Source organism: Hylaeus anthracinus, unplaced genomic scaffold (assembly GCF_026225885.1).
Source record: "Hylaeus anthracinus isolate JK02 unplaced genomic scaffold, UHH_iyHylAnth1.0_haploid 0, whole genome shotgun sequence".
NCBI lineage: Eukaryota > Metazoa > Arthropoda > Insecta > Hymenoptera > Colletidae > Hylaeus > Hylaeus anthracinus.
In genome coordinates, this window is record NW_026533254.1 from 18,484,340 (window position 1) to 18,500,631 (window position 16,292).

Below are 16,292 nucleotides of genomic sequence, written 5' to 3' on the forward strand. Positions count from 1 at the left end.
ATTTCTGAGTTACTATATTGCTTTTGTATGAATTAATATTTACACCTTGGTATAATGAAAATTTATATTTTAAATGCAAATGGTATTGTACCAATGACTGTGTACAGGTAGTTAGCTTTTCATGTATTTTTCAGTATATAATATGAATCTCGCAAATTTAATGTCTATGGAAATTGCTATATATTCGATTAACGGCTGTACATCTATAATGTTAAACATGGGTATATCGATTCACATTAGCTAGATTTCGAAGATAATGAAACATGATCCTCGCACATATCGATATCGACATTTTATCATTCACATTCACGCAGAATATGTACTTCAATCAAACGACATTTTACAATCATCTTACCATAAATTAATTACAGAAACAAGTTATTAATTTACTATAATACAGCTAACATCTTATTAAGTGTATCCAGCCTCCCTAAAAATGTTTTTATTTTCTTCACGTATTGTAAGTCTTTCTGTTTATAGTAGGAAAGTGGTCAACTTCTATCATGTCATAGAGCGTAGAAGAATTCCAGATATGGCCAAAGCAGACAATTATTTACATCCATGGGATGTATTTACATGGTTTTAATATACTGTTCGTTATTAAACGCAGTGCGTCAAGCGCATATAAATTAATTTATAGTTTTATGTGTCACTCCATATATCCTATTTTAGAGAATTACTTTTGCTTTTCACAGCAAATAATAAACAAAAGTCAATAACCATGTCTTTTGAGATTCTGTATCTGTCTAGGCGCAGCTCACACTGGACACTGATTCTTCATTCTTTGTGTACACTATTGTGAACACATTTAAACTCACTCACTAACCACTTGTCTGAAATTAAACAGACAGATTAATTTAACACATTTCCTATAAGGTACAATATATATATATATATAAAATAAAGAAGAAAGAAAGAAAGAAAGAAAGAAAGAAGAAAGAAAGAAAGAAAGTCAAGCAAATACAACTCAATGCAATCACTATGAATTTCACTGTATAAAATATATCATCTCTAGTATTAGAAGTAATAATTTGTATAGCAATATGTTACAAATGATGCGTGAAATTTGCAATCTTTACTTTTCAGAACAATAAATACAACTAAAAATAAATTTCTATGTATAACACTTACAATTATATCACAATGAAGGAATCTCTTCTTATAAATGCGTCACTCGAATGCTGTAAATGGCGTTTATAATGTTAGAATATATTAATTACAGCAAACAAACCTTTTTCATCATACTTACGAGACGGAGATCTGGTAACTGATTGATTCGCACCTGATGCATTTATTGTTGCCGGTCCATGCGATACGCTTCCATTCGATGGATTGAAGTTGAGAAAATCCCAAATTAATATTGTATCATCATGTGACGACGATACTATCTGGAACTCGTCAAACTGAAGGCGAAATACACGTCCCGTATGTTCCTATGTCATGAAAGAAAGACATGTTATTATGATCATAATGAAATAATTTTACAGTGTTAAAATAAATATATAGAATATCTTACCACTAATGTACGTAAACAGAGTGAGTTAGCTAAAGCACGTGGATCTAAAGCTGCTACCAAGTCCCATACTTTTATTTTTCTGCAACATAAAATGATCAATATAATACAATTAATGTAATACGAAACACCATATAACGAAATCTCTATACTCACCCGTCATAAGCTCCGCTAACTATATGTTTACTATCAAATCTAATACATCTGACCAACTCTTCGTGTCCTTCCAAAACACGTAAGCACGCACCACATTCAATGTCCCATAATCTGATTGTGTTATCACTGCTACCACTAACTACTAGGCAGTCTCTATATTGTAAACACGCTATACCCCGTTTATGTCCGTTTAATGTTCGCACAAATTCGCAAGTAGATGTATTCCATACTTTAATAGTCCTATCACCACTAGCAGAAACGATATATTTTTCATCAAAATCAACAACATTCACTGCTGCCCTATGTCCAACGAGTACCCTTCTTAATGCAATTTCCGTTTGCGATGTCATGTCCCATACGGCTATTGAACGATCCTGAAAATAATCAGATAGTAGTAGTATTACCATTTTCAACTTGTACAAGTGAATAAGAGTATTTTGAAATTCATAACAAACATATAAAAAAGGTTTCCTGACCTTCGAGCAAGTGACCATCATGCCATTATTAAATCTGAGATGTAAAACTGCTTCACAGTGGTGTATCAATGTGTTAACCATTTCACCAGTGTTAGCATCCCAAACTCTTACAGTGCTATCAGAGGAACCAGATATTATTGCTTTGTCATCGTATTGTAAACACAGAACAGACCCGGTATGCCCTGTTAAGACCTTAATACATTGTAGCGTATTTCTGTCCCAAATTTTAATTGTATTGTCTCTAAGACCAGAGACTATCTTTTGGTCATCGTATTGCAAACAGTAAACACCTTTGGAATTTTCACTTCTACAGTTTATTCTTTGAAGATTAAATCTTCCCATTCTCCAATTATTATCTATACTATCAATATCTTTAACTATTTTGGGATAAAGAGATCTATAGAAATTGTGATTTGGATGACTTTCTCCTGGTCTCGGTTTGAATAAATACTGAATCCTAAAAGTAAAATGGAACCAAATTTCTGTAGTTTGCTGTGGTTGCAAAATTGTATATATATTGTATAATTTTGCTATTTGTTTAATTCTAATTTCATAAGATCTGTGTATTTGAACTGTTATATTTGTGCAATAGAAGAGTATAAAATATTAACTGACCATCCTCTCCTTTCGGCGAGACCTCTCCAAATCGAATCTGTCCGAATTTTGCGCTCGATTAATTTCTTCCAAAGCATACCTTCGCTAATTACTCTGTGCCATTCTTTACATACTAATTCTGCTGCAATTACTGAATCAGCATCGAGATATGAAAGAATACTTTCTGCCACGTGATCCAATCCTTTTTCTAAAAATAGATTTTTTTTTTATGAAAAATTGAATGCATAGATATAATTCATCACTGTAATAGGGATACTCACTTGGTAATAGAGAAATGAAATCTCTTTGCAACATTGGTTTCAAATAAGCATTGACATGCCCGTGCTGATAATGACACATTCGTGCTAATAATTGTTCAACAAAGTTGACTTGTTCTGGTTCGCTCCATCTCTCAAACCATTTCATACAAATTTCCCTCTCTTGTTCATGGTGATCAGATACTACTGTTGGCAATTCTTTCTTGCGAGTGGGATCATAGAGTATTGTTATCGGGCACTGGAAAAATATCATACAAGTTACGTATTGTATACAAATATATAAAAAAATATTTACAATTTAATTCAATTCAACTTGTGTTCATTAACAATTTTTTTTCATCGATTATCGAATGTATATTACATTACGAGGAACATGTAACAAATACTCACATATATTTATTCGATACATATTTAAATATTTCTTTGAATAGATCTATATTTTGAGTTAAACACCATAGAAAAATATTCGTAATCGCAAACCTACTACATGACAAACGTATCTTGAGGTGGAGCGTGGTACCGGGTTCTTGACCTCGGATAGACCACGCTCTCTTGCATGAACAGGACATCGAGAATACGTGCGGAAATAGATGTTGAAACACGCAATTCATTGATTTAATTTACAGTATTTTCTATTACAAAAAAATAATCAGCGAACAGAAGAAATAGGAATAAAAAAAAACCAAAATGATAATCTTCTTTTAAACAAAAAATATAATCCTTGATTATCTACATTCATGAATCAAATACGAGAAATTTAATAAACTCGCATCAGCAGTAGTTTCCAGAGGAAAAATGTATCGAAGGACCGTGGCCTATGCTAATCTAATATTTCGTGTCTGACCTACTTGTTACGCTCCCCACCTTCACAAGCGAAAACCCTTATAATAGACGCATATCTTGTTAAGCGTTCTATTAATTATTTATGTAAAAATAACGTACAATGCAAATGAATTTATTAAAGTACATTGAAAGATTTCAACTCTGTACCATAATTTGACAAATTTTTAATTGCGTCATTTCTGACACTGAATCAGAGATACCATGTATTCAACACAAAATGTTATCCGAATGAGTACTTCGATAAGATAATAATACAATAAATCGATCGAAATTATTTCGGGAAAAATTACCATTGAAAAGGAAACAATCGTATCGTATTCATGTTGCTTCTTTTCTTAATTCTTTTACTTGTCAAAATATTACACATAAATCGATACATGTTACAATAAGATGTTTTATTTTATTAATTTCAAACTGTTTAGAATCAGCACCGACGTGCTTCCTCTTCAAAACGAAACTAAAAATGCAACTGGTCAGAAACTTGAAAGTAAAAAACTATGGTATTATCATGTGTATATGTATATGTATATGTATACAGTGGCAGAAAATGATCCTTCGGTTCGAGGTATCGTGATCACTCGACTGTAAAAGGTGGCATAGCAACATTGAAGAGTCCTAGCGACCGAGGAGTACCTCGATCACTTGAAAATGTTACTCCATGGTGCTCCCAGCGTAACGGGATCGCGAACTCGTGTCGAATCTATGTTCTTCGCATTTCTTTGTCTTTGCGTTGGTACTTATAGTCTGGCTATTTTCTAAAGCTTTCCAAGTACTTGGAATTTAATCACTCGATCGAGTAGTTGGATAAATTTAGAGTAAAATTTTTTCACTCGACAACCCAACAACCCAACAACTAAAAGAAAAAGCTGATGATTAATTTATTACTCATACATTCCAACTAATTCCAGTGTCGATATAGAGATAATTTGTTGATAATGCCAAAAAATCGCGTACTATCGAGTATTTCTGAAATACCTGTAATATTATCGCAGACCACTCGTACGAATATCAGGTTAGAAAAAGGAAGACTATCAAGGAAGGGTCTGCGAAAAGAAGATAATGTCATGCAGCTTTCAAGGTATTTGTTTACAGATCCTTGTTTTGATTCGCTTGACAACAAGTTTTACAGCAAAGTTAACTTTGCTATGCATTCAAAGGAACAAGACTAACCAAGATCGCGTGCGATTTATACCGTAAACAGAGTATGCATCCGATATTGAAAGACGATTGTAAATTCGTGGACGTAATGCATCACTACCTCGTTGACCCTCGAGTACTTGTGTTTACTTTTTGTGGTAAATCTGGTTGAAGTGACTGCGATAAAAATTAAAAATGCAACGGCCGATGTAGTAGAGAGTAATATAACCGGAATGATGAGTCACTCCCAGTAAATACAAGGGCTACACATTTTTTAGTAATGCTACTGTAATTTTCGTATTGCCATGGATTGTGGATTGTTAGTAACACTAGACTTAAATTCACAAGACTTTTTTACGCACGGATTGAAATTCTTCCCTGTTTCGATATCTTAAATAGAGAGAACGGTCTATACATCATACTGGGTTCAGCCGTCAACTCGATACACGCGTAGATCGCGTACTTAATTCTTCTTAAGCCCTCTATAGAAATCTCTTGGTATTAAATATTTGATTTTGTGTTTTTAATATTTTTAAATATATGTATACTATACACACGCACACGCACGCGCGCACTCAGCTCACACTCACGTATGTATATAAAACACACAAAAGTTCAGTTAAGACCAGTAGGAGGATAGAAGCCGGTCCAAATATTGTGTGCATAATTAGACATTTTTGGCTTGTACCCAATCGTGCGTACGAATCAATATTACTGTAATGCCGTACAATGGAAGATGACAATATTTTTCAAATCGAACAAACGTATTTATGGCGTGTAGATTATACTTTCGTTTTGGTATCACATAATTATCGACAAAGAGAAGACTAATTATAAAAAAAATATAAAAAATTAACAAACATTATAGTAACATCGAGGAATTGGTCTCGTTTACGAATATTAATAATTCGCGTATTATTGGAGGAAATTAGTAGAAATACGAAAAATCTTCTTTAAGCTGAACGATAAACTGAAATGCAGGTCTTGGCCGATTATTCCCTATTACTATGAATGTAACAACATAGATTATCGCAGGGTCGCGAAAGAAATGAACAAGGGTAGAGGATTGTAAGAGATGAAAGAGGAGAAAGGGTGAAGAGGGAGTTCAAACATTGATTATGTAGTATGCTGTTCTCAGAGTTCGCCAAGTCTAAAGATTAGACTTGTTTAAGTGATCTGTCCTTTGTTCCGGCAACAAAGACGATTATTGCCGATCAAATTCAGTCATTAGCTATTAAATATAATCGCGTATAGTAAATTTTCATTTTCGAGTGAAAAGTACTGAATTTAATATAAAAAAAATAGACGAAAAGAATGAAAATGATACCATAAATTTAATAAGTGATATATCGGTTAAAGTTATTTTTCGAGTTACAAATAATCAACGTTTTTCATTTGACACTTTCGTCTTACATGTATATCGTTAGATGATGAAACTAACGAGACAATATATGATGTTGAACGGGTGCCTGTTTATGAAATGTATGTATAACATAAATACGTAAATATTTGTGATTCAAATTAATGCTAAACTGTGCAAACATTGCAGTGTTAGAATGACACGAATAGCGTATATCGTTCAAATGCATTACACTTCTAATACATATTTTCTTTCATTCAGATGCAAGATAACTATCTAATCTAACCGTTAATGTACGGTAGTACTTGTACCACTATGAAAATAATGAAAAGTGATACAATGTAGGCTTTCATCAAACTGTGATAACTGTCATTGATAGATACATGTAAATATACTTCTGATAAAAAGTTTAAAGAAATAATCACAATCATCGGCATGCGTGACAGTATTCGATCGAATCGTACAACCTCCTGCATACGATATATTTATCCAATTAATGATTCTCGGTAAAAAGCACATGTGATAAATGAAAAGCTTTTCAGGAATTAACAGCCGACCATGAAACATTAGCGAATTTCTCCGTCATAAGGAAACATAAGATGGCGGTAGAATGGCGGGTCAAAAATACTAATATATGAGCGTACCTGAGGATTCGTGTCTGTGTCGTCGATAATATTATCCGTTTCCATCTTCATCATTTTTAGGCGCAACTGGCACGATCTCGTTGATCTAGGTTGCGAGAAACAGGTCAATAAGTTCGAACGTTCTTAAAAAGGGATAAAACACCGTCGCGAACACTGGCGTTTGATGACTATTCAACACGACGACGACGCTCACGAGTCTTCGCCATGTACAGGAAGTTGAGACAACATTTCACCAACACAACAGCTCGTAAATAACTATGTCATTTCACGGTGGCGAGAAACCTGATTCAACTCTTAATTTACACGAAAAACGTATGCTGCAGTGTACTTTCTTCTATTTGTACGCAATATACAAAACCTGATATTAATTACTATTTTGCCAAATTCCGAGATACTCGGTTGAATTTTGCAATTCGAAAAGATATGTACGATTAACCGCCAAGTTAAAAAGTTTAGCGAGAAACGCTAACACCAGCTAACACCATTGACTGAACTACTGCCCCTCTTTGACTGAACCATCTTGGTGGCGCACCATACGCAATACTTTCAAAATGGCGTTTATGCGCAATACTTCCAATTGCCTATCTTTTTGCGCATCTTTTAAACGCGCCATTTTAAATGATTTAAAGATCCTCATCTCTATCAAAATCATTCTATTCGGTGAGATTGATGTTTCATAATGGTATACAACCCTTGCATACAAACAAATATATATATATTTAACATTCTTTCACTGAAAATTTATGTATTGGTATTCTTTGCTACATTTATAAGTTATACATAATTCACGTATAAAATAAAAACATTGCGTATTCAAAATTTCAAACCATTATAATTTTCTTAATACTGCCGTTCATCTTTTTAAATTATTAATACACACATTAAATCCATTTGATCTGATCATTTCTATTCTTTGTATTTTCTGGTTGAACTTGAAGAGTAAGTACAGCATATGGTTTATGACATACTTGCGAGTCTAATGGTGGATAATAGTGTCTATAACACATGTACGCCAAAAAGTATCCTATTATCGAACCTGCAACCACATCTAAAATTTGAAGTATTAAAAAACTTATTTATACAATAGAAATACATGCTTACCTTGCCAATGATGATGATAATCGCAAGTTCTACTGAGTGCAATTACAAGAGCAATGCAAATTGGTAAAATAAATGCGCATAATTTCCATGCTTGCCCTTTACCAGTTAGGCTAAATGTATGTAGCTTACCAGCTATGTACAATGCGATGAAACCAAAGCTTGCAAATGCAACTGAAAAGTAAACAGTACCAAAGATGTTTTCCAACCTAATAGTAAGTATCCTTAATCAAAATCGATCTACTTTACTTTTCTTTTTAAAGAATACATACACGAAGAATGTCCACTGGGAAATGACTTTTTTCCATCTCTTATCGCTATTGGATTTCCATTACATTTAAAATCTGGATTTATTTTTCCATCGGGAAAACATCTCCAAAAAAAATCTGGTCTAGGACGACCTATGAGAAATATATGTTATCCAAGACATATATTATTTTGCACATTGTAAATAACACAGATACTTTCAAGTTCTTACCAACTATAAGTTTGATAACATCTGTAATTACACCATTGAATCCTAATGCTAAAGTTACGGATAATACAGCTTGATAGAAGTCAGTTCTGTTTTTATAAACTAAGAAAGCAAGAAAGATCACTATGGCAGGCATAAGGAATACAAGAGGCTACAAAGATATATAAATTAGTAATAATTAGCTAAAACATAGTTGTAATTTATATGTTCAGTCACTCGTATAAAATAGATTACCCATAATATTGTAGTGGGTACATATGAATCGGTTCTTGGATTTTTATATAACCACAATTCATCTTCGTGAATTTTTCTTGTAAATGGTTCTGCTTTCTCTAATTCGCTACGAACATAAATAAAATGATACCATTAAAAAGTACCTTTATCTTTTTTGTTGCAAATATCAACACGTTACTTTCATACCATGATCATAAATTTAAAACAAAAAGTTGTGTACACGTATAAATCGTTTGATCAATAACTTACATAAATAATCCTGCCAATAGAATCCGCAATAATACATCAAACCAAAATCCTGTCAACAAATCTGTACCACGTGCCATAGCCATTATTAATTTGGCTAAGTAGCAGCAATCATAGTGCTGTTACCATGCTTTTGTAAACAACGTTATCATGATACAAATTCCAATGATTCGTTATACAGGTGTGCAGATATGTAAACACTTGCACACTTGAATAACATTGATAAGCAAATTTATCGTTTATCCATTATAAAATCATGTAAAAAGATAAAAGTCTATCAATTACTGATTTCTCATCGTCCACTTTCGTCAATGAAATGATCACAGTCCTTGTATAAAAATGAGTGTTTAACCAATCATTTACGAGATTCTCAATTTTTGTAACGGTTAATTAGCCATATGTGACGTAGTCGTACATATTTAAATAAAATATAATGTTGATAGTATAGAATAGAATATGTGACATTTCAATTGCACCATTTTGAATTAAATAACAACATTTGATTTGATCTTGCTTTGAAAATGGTGTATTCGTTTCTTTGTTGCATTGGGTGCACCCTGCTGTCTGCACCCCGAAAGCCCATCGCTCACTAAGCCGGTTCGTGAGCAATGGTGAGCGGTGAGCTGTGAACAGTGTCTATCTAGATCTTTGAGTATATTTTATCTAATGTATTCAAAGGGCTACCAGGAGGGTTCAAGTGAGTCCAAATGCGAATTAAACATTAGTTTGGTTTATTTATCGCTAGCTGAGCATTCATTTTAGGGATAACAATCTGAATCATCAATCGACAATATTTATTCCAGTCTCAGATAAAACTATATACTTCGTGGTATAGAGCGAGTGGTGGGAGCTGGTGGGAGCAGGTGGGAGTAGGTTGAACAGAACTGAATAGAGCTATAAGCCTTTCAAACGGCAAAAATCTATAATGCCGGATATGTTCGATGTTAGTTTACAATTGAGTTTTCGAACAAGTGTAAACACCTAAACAGTAATTGTTACTTTCTTAGCGAACATTTACGAACTGTCAAATGGTACATGAAACGAATCATATGCGGTATATCAAGTATCGTGACTGCCCTTACGGTAGCTATATAATTCTAGAATTGTGCGCCAAAAAACTTGTTACGTTGAGAAAACTGGATCAGGTATCGGGTCCAGATTTGAGTTCGTTTACGATAGCGTCCCTAACCTCTTTCTAGAATTGTATTCTTCGAAGAAGGTTTGTATTTTTAATCAGGAATGTATGTCTACTTTTTCAAACGTTTACACACAATCTTCTTTGAGAGAATAGTTTATTCTTAAAATGTGACAGGGCATGACACCGTTAACGAAAGATGACAAGGCACGCATAGTTAGCGAGCATGGATTATGACTCTGCGTCGAGTTGCGAAGGTCGTTTGAGAGATTTTGAAGCTTCAGAAGATTTCATGCGTTTAAGCGAACCACGAGAAATCGAACGATCACCTTGCAACGCGAATTCAGCATCATGGCATACTTTACGAGTCGTTGCCTCACAGTCGAAGCTCAATCCGGAGACAACGAACAAAAGCCTTTCTTCTCAGGTGATGGAATATTACCATAAATATTCTCAAAATGCAAATTTAGATCATTACTTTTCTTTGCCTGCGACCAGTACATCGCCGGAAGCCGTTAAATATTATTACAGCATATACGAGTTGAATCCTAAATTGGACGTTCATAGACAAGACTGCATCGGAGAAGAATATAATTTGCGTTCATATGTGCCGAGAGAAAGAAGGAGATGGGTGAGGCCTCCTCTTATCGGTCAGTCTTCGAATACAGATTCGTCGACCAGATACGTTCAACCGTTGTCGAATCCTACATCTCCATCGCCTGACTTAAAAAATGTTACTCCAGAAACAATTTTGGAAGGGAAGAATGAAAGCCAAGAAATTTTAACGGAAGCCATAGAACGTAAGATTTCTTCTCCTACTTCGAGCATCGCGTCTCATAAGCCACTCGAATGGGACAGTGGAGCAGATGTTGGTTACTGTAATATATTACATCACAATAAAGAGGATGACAAAAAATTAAGTACAATAGAACGTATGGCTTTAGCTAGAGGTTGTTCCGCTGCGTTAAGACTCGATCCCGAAGGTACTACGGAATCCGGGATCTCTGGAAAACTTACGGGAGTTCAAAAGAATTTTAAAGCACCCGTCACACCCGATGCCCATTCCACCGTTTTGTTAGGGTATGCTTCAGGATCGGAAAGCGAAATAGAAATCACTCCTATTGTGAAAAATCATTTGCCAGGTATAATAGCAGGAAACAACCTAAAGTCCAACGAAAGATCTTTCCCTAAAGAGTCGAAGCAACAAGGCGCTCTGGCACAGTATTTAAAAAAGGAGCAAAATCATGACATGTCTAAAACGTCGGTTACATATAAGATACCTTTTATGAAGCATTTAAACGTGACGCGGAAAGCGACAACCAAGCAAAATACAAATAAAGAAAACATATGTTTACTGACTTCACCTTTGAAAAAAAGCACATCGATGAACACGTTAGTTATACCGCCTTCTAAATTAACATTGAAAAGAAGTCAAAGCGAATTAAATCTATATGTCAAGGACAAAAATAAGGCTGCATTGCCATTAATATTTAACTCTTCGTCGTCGATCGCCACTATTGTAAATAAACCTTCTACTTGCGATAAAGTGATACAAACGAGTCTAAACGCTTACAGCCAAGAATCTGTAGGTGTTCAAGTTTCGGTTTTCGAGGAAGAGAAACCACCGTTACCAAAGAGAAGAACTAGTTTACAGAAGAGTATGACCTTGATTTTAAAAAATCCAAAAGGCACGTATAAAGTTCCAAATTCGCGGGAAAATCAAGAAGCAAGCGAAACAAGCGGTAATATAGTCAGTAAACGCGAGAAGAAAATAAGAGTCCGACGCAGCTGTTCGGAACCTTCGGAGAATGGATCCGGAATGGATACACAGACACCTCAGCCCGACGATGCCGAAAATACAACAGGCAGGGCGAACAGTTTCGAATACTTTCCAGGACATGTTTACGAAAACGTTTCAAATGGAGGCGGCAGCCACGTATCGTCTTCGGATACGGGTAGGTCGCAATCTACTCTACCAAACACGAGTTCTAGCATCAACGAGAAGCTGTGGGGAGACTCGGACAGTTTGGTGAGGGATCTGGAACGAAGCGTAAACATTCTAAAAAGCTTGGTCGACGCCAACAAATGCGATAAGGAGGTGAAAAAAAGACTGATACATCACGTGGTTAAGAGACTTATAACCGCGAAATACACCGACGATAAAATTGAGCATAATCTGGAGGATAACATTCCGTGGAATCCGGAGAATGCTAGAAATAAGGTGTACAGAACGGAGATACTTGAAGCTTTGACAAAGAAACATACTACCAGCGATTCATCGGCCGAGTGGAACACGCAAAAAGAAAAGGCGCGTGGACGCAACCCTACGGGAAATACGAGAGGAGGGTTGACGAAAGAAGTAAATCTGGGAAGCAGTAGCGATAAAATCGACAAGAACACGGATAGAACGGAGAACGATGGACGAAAAGCGAGAATGGGTCTCAGATCGGATGACTGTCATCCAAGTAGCAATACGCCCACTGATCCGGAGAAAAGCGAGAGCTCGGAATGCTTTTTCCCTCAACGGGGTCGCAAGAGTAACAAACTGCAGAGTATATTTTGCGCGAAAGAGAGGTGCAAAATGTCACGGGGAGATTCGACGATGACGAACAGCACGCCGCCCGATCACAACAGAATGTTGTTGGACGCGGTCGTTAACAATCGAAGAACGGGCAATGTTGCTTCGAGCAACAGCGCGGAGCAGCAGGTCGATTGGAGGCTGCTCACGACGCTGTCCGAGAGACAGTTTGAACTGAAAAGATACAGCAACTCCGATTCCGGAGATTCCAAGTTAGTCAGCTACGCTGAAATGGAGAAGAGGAACCAGTTGATCTGGATTACGAATGAGATTAGTCACTTGTCCAATCTAAAGAAGCTTCTAGAGGAACCGCGGAGATTGGAGAAACCGGCCAGGATGTCGCCCAAGAAATCCAAGTCGACAAACTTTAGGTCAAAATCGGTCGCGTCTAACGCACGAGTTCACGGTTCGATCAAGAAAGATGACTATTTGCGAACAAACGAATCAGACACGGTCGAGAATTCCGTAGAAGAGCCATGGTCTTCGCATTGTAACATAGCAACTTGTCAATCCCGCGATAGACCAAACAGTGTGATCCGGCGTGTCAAAAAGCGAAATAGTTGCGCGCAAACGGCGACTAACGACATCGACGCTCATTCGAAGACTGGTGGTGAAATAATGTCTGCATCGATTACGCAAAATTCCACGATCAAGCTGGTAAATACTGGGGTACAAACGATTCCTTGGGAGACGTCTGCTATCCCAACCTTGATACAGTCAGAGATCGTGCACTACATCAAGTGTCCGGCTCACGACGCGTTGCACTTTCAAGACAGTTACAAACGAAACGTGGAAGCCACTCGGTGTCCAAAGCACTGTTCCATTCAGAACGTGGTAGCCGCTTGCGTGCGCTGTTTGCAGGAACAAAAAGACCAGTCGAACAGGATAAAAATGGTGCACGCGAACGTGGACCACTTTGGGGAGGAGAGTCCGGTCAACTCGGAAACTCCGTTGGATCGAATCAACGGCGAGAGCACGAGCTCCTCGGAGGTGGTTCTTCATCCTTGCGCGAGCAACGATGTCACTCAGTTGAAGCAGAAGGAGACTAAGAATCAGATAAACGCCTCGAAATCGAAACACACATGCGATTGCAGATGCGAGACCAAGAGACCGTTGTCCAAAGGATGTCAAACGTGTTCCATATCGCAAGGGGCAATCCTGGAACCTAGCAACATCACCAAGTGCGAGGAATGTCAGAAGAAAATGGTGTACGTGTTGGAACGAGAGGACGTGAAACTGAAAGGCTGTAGCTGTACTACCGTATGCGAATGCGAGAAAAGTCAATCGTCAAATGGACGGATACCGATTAGTTTCGGAGCGATCTATCGTCAGGATAGCAATGGACGCGTTTCGAGCTTCGATCAAAATGCTCGCACGAAATCGTGCGAATGTTCGACCGACTGTTCCTGTGGTGACAGTCGCGAACCAGAAACCCATCACGCGAAAACGTTTTGTAATTGTCATTCGAACGGAGCAAAAGTTCAACGCAATATGACGTCGACACATCGCTATGCTCACCGGACGGAAGCAGAAGATCGACCGACGCAAACGAGGCCTTATCGTGTGGCCAACGAGCAAGACGATGAAGCCACTCGGTATAAACTACAAAACAACTCGAAATGTGATTGCGAGAAAGATTGTTCGTGTAATAATAGAACAGTGAACAACGCTGAGGACAAGTCGCACAGCAGAAGCTACAACAGCAGCTCAGTCGTCAAACCTAATTACGCGAACGAAGCGAACCAACAACCCGCCGATTCCGATAGAGATTGCAACTATTGTCGTCGTTGTGGTGTAGCGTGTCATAATGCTAAAAAATGTAACTATCATGAAATGTACCCGAAACCGGTCGCGTATGAATTGTCGTTCGCGAAAGAAGACGAAGAAAAGATCGATGGCTCGGCCGCGTTACTAAAACTGTCATTACAGAGTCGTACCGTTAACGAAAACAAAACAGATGGCTGTGTCTGTAATATGGTAAAAAGGATTAGTCCGGATAAGAGTCCTCCGCAAAAGGATACATTACAGGTAAATATAGAACGTGATACGGGTTCATTGTAAAATCATTTTCTATTTTACGCTTCCATTAACAAATGTGTTTAACAATTCAAGGATTACTTGACCAGAAACAAAGCGGAATTCGTGAGCAACGCGGAAACACGTCGGCAATACATGTCAGAAATATCTCATCTGCGACTGTTACGCAAGGAGAAACGAATACAGTTGCTGGCGATGGCTAGTACGTCAAACGCCGTTAAATCATCGAAAGCGTCTTCCAAGCCAACAGGTAACAGGTTTTCGATGTCGTTCGACAAAGTAGTTTCATGTCAGTTTTAGTCGTAGCCTGTAATGTTCGATTTTCGTTAAATAATTAATTCTTTTAAAAATGTTTAATTTAGTTTACGCGCAGAAAAAAGTCAACGACGAGGAGATGAAAGAAAGGCTGAGGAAACGATATCTTCGATTGAACGAAGTGCGTCACAAAAGACAACAGCAGGAAAAGCAGGAAGAAGCGCGACGTAACAAACTTATGGCCAAAATCTTTTGCAAAAAGTTACAACAGAAGGTACTGAGAGGCCAAGTAGATTTGTCTCAAAGCGTCAGCGTTATATCCAACATGTAACGTTAGAGAGATGTTTGCGTTTACATAATTTTATGTCAATTAGCGAATCGTGACTCGGCGATCGGATAAGATTATAGAGAAACGCGCAATGTATTTTGTCTTTCGGAATAACAGTATCGTTAAAATTAAATATTTCGCCTTAGTAACACTTTTACAATTTTCGCTATACAGGATAATATATACTAAAACCGACTTAACGTTTACTTTTTTCTCGCCGACGTGAAAATTAATAATTTTAGGCGACTCGTGGACATACAAATCTACGATATGGATTTATGCGTATACGTATCGTGTAAGCACACGTGTTTGTTTTGTGTGCGTGCGTGCGCGCGCGCGTGTGTGTGTGTGTGAATCGGTGAAATAGAACGTTTGATGGTCTAAAAGTATCAATTCTCGAAGTATAGTGAAGAATTGAAGTATTATAATGCGTTAATTTTACAAGATTTGTGCCTAGTATCTACGATATTCATATCGAATTTAAAGAAATTTGTCTTGCCAAGATATTTTCCTACGATAGATATATTTGGGAAACGTTGCGTGTATTAAAATGTTGTCCAAGTCTGAACGTTGAAGAAGTGTTCGATCGAACTGAATCGCTCGTTCATGTGAAACTGAGATGCTTTAAAACGACGAAAGTAGTTGTTAGTACCTGAATCACAGTACACAATCCTTTGTTACTTGTAAGACTTAGATAGTATAGTCCCTTGAAGTTTTATAATATTTTACCCTTTTGTATAACGATTATAATCGTTTGGTTATTCAGAATAAATTGAATCTGTGCATGAATCTTTCTCTAATTCTTTTACGTTTCGCGATGGCGAGTCCGAAACATTAACGAGATTTCATTATCTCGTCGAAGATGTATGTAGTTTCTTTGAAACACAAGATACATTGAATAGCAT

At 36.9% G+C, this 16,292-nt stretch overlaps 4 protein-coding genes across 6 annotated transcripts in view; 2 read left to right on the top strand and 2 right to left on the bottom strand.

Moving 5' to 3' along the window:
• Positions 1–16,292, top strand: part of LOC128896399 (crossover junction endonuclease EME1) — a 106,002-nt gene that overhangs the window by 13,567 nt on the left and 76,143 nt on the right. The window lies entirely within an intron of this gene.
• LOC128896398 (beta-TrCP) lies at positions 51–7,681 on the bottom strand. 2 transcript variants are annotated; one of them, XM_054159779.1, is made up of 9 exons: positions 7,002–7,681; positions 3,021–3,255; positions 2,761–2,947; positions 2,146–2,602; positions 1,670–2,043; positions 1,517–1,595; positions 1,283–1,433; positions 1,132–1,181; positions 51–833 (listed from the first exon to the last, which is right to left on the bottom strand). In XM_054159779.1, the coding sequence occupies exons 1-8, from the start codon at positions 7,053–7,055 to the stop codon at positions 1,171–1,173; spliced, it is 1,548 nt and encodes a 515-aa protein (XP_054015754.1). In that variant the 5' UTR covers positions 7,056–7,681; the 3' UTR covers positions 51–833; positions 1,132–1,170. The 2 variants fall into 2 exon arrangements, with proteins under 2 accessions (XP_054015754.1, XP_054015753.1); XM_054159778.1 differs by having other exon boundaries at positions 1,250–1,433.
• LOC128896405 (phospholipid phosphatase 5) lies at positions 7,814–9,612 on the bottom strand. Of its 2 annotated transcripts, none has more exons than XM_054159790.1 (6): positions 9,058–9,612; positions 8,809–8,914; positions 8,578–8,725; positions 8,372–8,500; positions 8,103–8,273; positions 7,814–8,037 (listed from the first exon to the last, which is right to left on the bottom strand). In XM_054159790.1, the coding sequence occupies exons 1-6, from the start codon at positions 9,138–9,140 to the stop codon at positions 7,883–7,885; spliced, it is 792 nt and encodes a 263-aa protein (XP_054015765.1). In that variant the 5' UTR covers positions 9,141–9,612; the 3' UTR covers positions 7,814–7,882. The 2 variants fall into 2 exon arrangements, with proteins under 2 accessions (XP_054015765.1, XP_054015763.1); XM_054159788.1 differs by having other exon boundaries at positions 7,814–8,049; positions 9,058–9,608.
• On the top strand, positions 9,798–16,176 carry LOC128896381 (uncharacterized). The gene is made up of 4 exons (XM_054159742.1): positions 9,798–10,273; positions 10,367–14,795; positions 14,880–15,054; positions 15,167–16,176. Exons 2-4 carry the CDS (start codon positions 10,416–10,418, stop codon positions 15,388–15,390), a joined length of 4,779 nt encoding a protein of 1,592 aa, XP_054015717.1. The 5' UTR covers positions 9,798–10,273; positions 10,367–10,415; the 3' UTR covers positions 15,391–16,176.